Consider the following 5,508-nt stretch of genomic DNA (forward strand, 5'->3'; position numbering starts at 1 on the left):
CTTCACCCAGCAATCTGTAGGTTTTCCTTCCTGAGCAAGGGATCTGGCTCCTGTACCTTCAATGAATGTGCACAGTCACTAGTAGGGGGCTAATCTGGTTTCCCACCAGAGTGCCCCTTCCCCTATCCGGCCAGGGGGTGTAGGTGTACTCACTCAGATCCTTTCCTGTACAGCTTGTGGAATGGTTGCTGCTTCCAGACCTATCAGCTGGGCAGATCCTTCCCTGTCATACAGGTGGTCCTTTTTCAGGGAACCAGTAAGTCCTGAGCTTTCCTCCTCTCTGACTCCAGGCTCACATGAAGGTCCCATCCCAGCAGGCCTCCTAGAAGCCTTCTTCCTCCAGCCTCACATCTTCCTGCTCCACACTCCTCTCCAAATCCTCTCCTCTCCTCCACTCCTACTCCTGCTACTGAGCAGACCCTAACACCTTTAAGGGAGTCCAGCCCCTTGCCAAGCCTCCTGTTGGGGATTGGCTGAGGTCCCTCAAAGGTGCATCCAACCACTCCTCAGATCAACCCACTGCCTCCAAGGCCCTGCTCTGAAAGCCTCAGAACAGGGGGAAATTCAAGAGGGGCTGGCCTGCAGAGTCTCTCATTCCTGACCAAAATGTGACCCCTCTGACTATGTCACATGAGCTGCTAATCAGCTCCTCACTAGCCATCAGGTTAGTGTAACTAGGAGGGTGCTACATTAGGATCAGGCCATTCACAGCGCAGTCCTCAAGTCTTACCTTGTTTAGATCCACTTCTCTCTCTCCTCTCGTACCTCCAGGCTAGGTCCACCTGTGCCACAATATCCATCCAGAGTATGGGGTACCAAATGCAAGGAAGGGGGTCAGGCTCACCAACCTCTACCAGGGTTACCATCTCTCATGCCAAGGCACTAATGTTCTGCTGGCTGGCTGCTGTAACATTCTTCACCACTTCACTAGTTACCCATGGCAACAGCATCTCCCACCAACTCCACAGCACGATTAACCCTTTCTTGATGACTCTCCCCTTCATCCCCTTTTAGTACAAAGCCCTCTCCATTCATACACCATACATGCACCCCTTTAGTAGAAACGGCAGACCAGGCACTTGATAACTTTGAGAACTTTTCCTTGGAATTCTAGCAGCTATAGAACTGATATGACACAATCTCTCACAAGATCCTTCCATACGTAGCTTAGTTCATCCTAGCTTAGGCCGACCAGTTCATACCTTCTGGATAAGAAAGTCCTTTCACAAGAGTCCATATTTGACATCAGGTACCCAAACTGGATACCCCAACAGGGTGGTCCTTCATCTAGACTAGTCTCAATTCCTTCCTATTTCTTTCCTGCTCTCTTTTTCCCTCGAGCCTCTTTCATTTTTCTTTTTACCACCTCCTGGTTTGACCTTTGGCAATCAGGTCACCCTTTTTCCCCTTGCTGGAGGTCACAGTGGTGTTGGTGTCTTTTGGTGTTGCTGAGCTCACCGGTGCGTTCCTTCTTTTTAAGAATGTTCCAAACAGTTGTTTTGGCCACGCCTAATGTTTTTGCTATCTCTCTGATGGGTTTGTTTTGTTTTTTCAGCCTAATGATGGCTTCACTGATAGTGACAGCTCTTTGGATCTCATCTTGAGAGTTGACAGCAACAGATTCCAAATGCAAATAGCACACTTGAAATGAACTCTGGACCTTTTATCTGCTCATTGTAATTGGGATAATGAGGGAATAACACACACCTGGCCATGGAACAGCTGGGAAGCCAATTGTCCCATTACTTTTGGTCCCTTAACAAGTGGGAGGCACATATGCAAACTGTTGTCATTCCTACACCGTTCACCTGATTTGGATGTAAATACCCTCAAATTAAAGCTGACAGTCTGCAGTTAAAGCACATCTTGTTCGTTTCATTTCAAATCCATTGTGGTGGTGTATAGAGCCAAAAATGTTAGAATTGTGTCCATGTCCCAATATTTATGGACCTGACTGTATTTGAAGTTTTCTGAATCTGTACCACATCAGACCCAGGGCAGTCCAGATCATCGCTAGTGAAAAAGAAACAACAAACTCTGATGACGGGGAAGGTTCTGGAAGTTTATTGAGAAGAGAAGAGTTACAAAGTAAAAGTCAAGATTAGAAAGTAGAGAGATGAAGGTGTGCGGAGATCCTTAGACATGGCAGGTGGACCAAGGATCTGACCTCTTCATCCAACCGGAGGCGAGGCCCCTCCAATCCTGGACAGTTGTCATGGAGGAGCGTCCCAAACATCAACATTTTACAGATGAAATCATTCAGTGAAGAATTTGTACAAGCAGCTCATCATTCATCACAAGAGACATTCATTTGTGTTCTCTCTGAACACCTGATCAGCTTGTCCCACCTCCAGACTCCCAAATCCCTCATTGTAGAAGAAGGAGACCAACTGTCTCTATGTTCCACAACAAGACCTTCCAAGGATCCGGAGATCAGCAATTTGTTCTAATAACATCTTTCTGTAAAGTCATTCTAGACAGAGAAGCTGTTATTATAGACAGAACCCAACATTAGCATATAAGCACTTAGTCCTGTCATTCCATCATTAGTAATCACATCAGAATGATTTCTCTTTATCAGATGAATGGGGCTGGAGAAGACATAGAAGCGGGCCAGATGTGGCCCATGGGCCTCGGTGTGGATGTCCATGGGTTGGAAAATGGCCAGAATTGGCTTCTAAGATTCAGTTCCCTCTGAGTTGGCATCCAAACTTCAGTAGGGTGCTGGCAGTGCCAGGAACAGGTCATCCGGTGCCCAGGGCAAAGATGCCAAACTGCACCTCCCCCCATTTATGATGTGCAGGCTTAGGGGAAGTCACCCTCTCATCGCCCAGAAGTCACTTTCTTGTCACCCAGAAGTCACTCTCTCATCAAACTCATTGCCCCTGTCAGCCATGTAACAGAAGGAAATCACCCCTATCCTATAGTAAACCATTGCGCCCCGGGGCAGCCGCCCCTCCTGCCCACCCCTTGTCCTGGCCCTGCGTGCTCTCTCTAATAAAGGAATTCATTGATATTTCTCTGTGTTTCTGTTGGTGTTCCAGTTCTTCTTACCAGACCAGAAGTGGGGGAATCTCTAAGAGCCCCAGATAGCAGTGAAAAGCTGACAATAGTTCTAATCCTATGGATCCACTTTAAAGGTGCAAGTTATAGGGATACCATCCCCCATCCTACCTACAATACCTAACATTTCAGTGAACTGGAACAAGCATGCAGCTAGTGAAGCCTGAAAAATCTGAATTCAAGCATGCTTGTCCCTGGTCAGTGACACGCTAGGTAATGAAGTGAGGTTTAGGATGAAGATGACGGCCCCGGAATCTTCAGCTTTAAAAATAAATCAGTCATGTTGCTTGTCTATTGTTTCATCTTATTTGCCAAGAATTGTCCCCATCAGATTCTGCGCTCTGTGATGTCATCGGTTTGTAGGCAGATTTATCACATATGGCCCCTCCCACATATCTTTACACAACCTCCCCCTTTCCCTACCCATACCCCGGCATGGAGGGGCTGAGTGAAGGTGGTGGTGAAGGTGTGGAGGTGTCGGATCGGGTCACACAGATCATAGAAGGAGATCCGCCCGGCCTCATAATCCAGATCTATCCTGACTCTGTTACTGGAGACATTGCTGGGTAATGGGGTCTTATTACTGTCATGTATCACTGAGTACTGATTACCCCCCCACCTCCTCCGCAAACACCAGGACTTCTTATTGTCTCCAATCATTGACTGACCTCCACTCTGGAGCATATTGGGGTAACACATCCCGACTCTACAGTTTCCTGACCGCTCAACATCCACTTCCCAGTAATGTCTACCGGAGGAGAAACTCTGACTGCTCATCACCTGAGGACCCTGAAATCTCTCTGGGGTTTCTGGGTAATTCTGGCTATAATATAAATATAATACAGTTTTCCTGTCACCTGATATGTGTAGATGATGACCAGCTGTCCTCACATCCAATAATATGTCTGTAACCCCCGACACCCCCCATGTTTGCTGTACAGATCCAATATTTGGTCCTCCAGCCTGGCGGTGTGAGTGTTGTATGGTGGGGGAGGGTTGGAGATGTCTCCTGGATGGTTCAGCATGCTTGTGAATTTTGTCCTTTGTAGTAGAATGTGGAGAGACATGTGCGTCTGTAGATTTCTGTACATTGACCCCAGACATTACATCAAATATTGTGTATAATGTGTGTGAGATCCCCACCACATCCACATCCCCTCCATCATGGAGGAGGTTCTCATGTCTCTCTCTGTCCTCATCATCTCCATTCTCAGTATCACACAAGTCACCTGTGTCTGATTCCTGTAGGACAGTCAGTGGATCCGTCATGTTACACAGCTCCTCAATGTCCCTCATCTTCCTGGACAGCTCTTCCTTCTTTATTTCCAACTCCCGGATCACATCGAGCAGAGAGAGAGAGACCCGCTCTGCCTTCCCGGAGAGCTCCCTCAGGACTTTCTTCTCCAGGTCTTTCAGCTGTCTCCAGAGGTCTCTGAACAGGACAGTGACTTCTGACTTTTTAAAATCTAAATCTCTTTGTACTTTCCTCCTGTGTTCCCGCAGACTCTGGACTCTTTTCTCTGTCTCCTCTCTCTCTGTCATAAGTTTCTGCAGAACATTCCTCTGTTTCTTCTTCCTCTTCTCAGAGGCCTCCTCCAGAGTCTCCATCTGGTGTCCCCGATGTTCTCCAACCAGACTGCAGGACATACAGATACAGGTGGAGTCCTCAGTGCAGTAATACTCCAGGGTCTTCTTATGGACGGAGCATTTCCTGTCCTTCAGGGAAGTGGTGGGATCACATAAGATGTGTTCTGGTGACTTGCTGTGGACTTTCAGGTGGTTGTCACACAGAGAAGCTTCACACAGCAGACAGGATTTCACAGCCGGTACGGGAGTGTGAATACAGTAAGTGCAGAAGACTCTGGTTTTGGCCTGAGCACCCTGTGTAGTCTGGAGGTTCTCTGATATCTTACACAGAGTAATGTTCTTCTGAAGGACAGGACGTCTCCTGAATGTTACTCTGCATTCAGGACAGGAATAACCTCCAGTCTCCTCCTGTGTTTCCAGCACACGATCAATACAGATCCGGCAGAAGTTGTGTCCACATTTCAGGGTTACGGGATCTGTATAAATATTCAGACAGACAGAACATTCCAAATCCTTCCTCAGATCAGCAGACGCCATCGCTGAGAGCAGAAGAGAGAAATGACGGCAATAAGTCCCTAACATTTATTAACCAGTGTGGCCAGTTCTGTATACTCCGCCTCAAGGCGAGGCTGAGACTGAGACACGTAGTCATAGGAATATGGCCACATTTAAATGTTCAGACATACGGAACATTTCAGACCCTCTTTCCAATGAGAAGAGACCATCAGTGAGAGCAGAAGAGAAACGTGAGAAGTATAGCCCATCTGGCTTATTTATTAGGATGGAAAGCAATGTACAAAGTCTAGTACAGTGAATCCTCTACATACGAACATTCAACTTGTGAACTTTCAAAGATAC

General features: G+C 47.1%; 1 protein-coding gene across 1 annotated transcript; it reads right to left on the reverse strand.

Annotated features, from left to right (window-relative positions):
• Window positions 1–2,041: 2,041 nt before the first annotated feature.
• On the reverse strand, window positions 2,042–5,187 carry LOC149440529 (E3 ubiquitin/ISG15 ligase TRIM25-like). The gene has a single exon (XM_089658493.1). The coding sequence runs from the start codon at window positions 5,185–5,187 to the stop codon at window positions 3,436–3,438; it is 1,752 nt and encodes a 583-aa protein (XP_089514619.1). The 3' UTR covers window positions 2,042–3,435.
• Window positions 5,188–5,508: the final 321 nt, after the last annotated feature.

This window comes from Staurois parvus, unplaced genomic scaffold (genome assembly GCF_062004578.1).
Source record: "Staurois parvus isolate SC_StPar_1 unplaced genomic scaffold, SC_StPar_1.0 ptg001076l, whole genome shotgun sequence".
NCBI classification, from domain to species: Eukaryota; Metazoa; Chordata; class Amphibia; order Anura; family Ranidae; genus Staurois; species Staurois parvus.

Excerpts from the sequence above, each read along its gene's own strand:
- LOC149440529 (XM_089658493.1), bottom strand. The coding sequence starts at position 5,187 with ATGGCGTCTGCTGATCTGAGGAAGGATTTGGAATGTTCTGTCTGTCTG.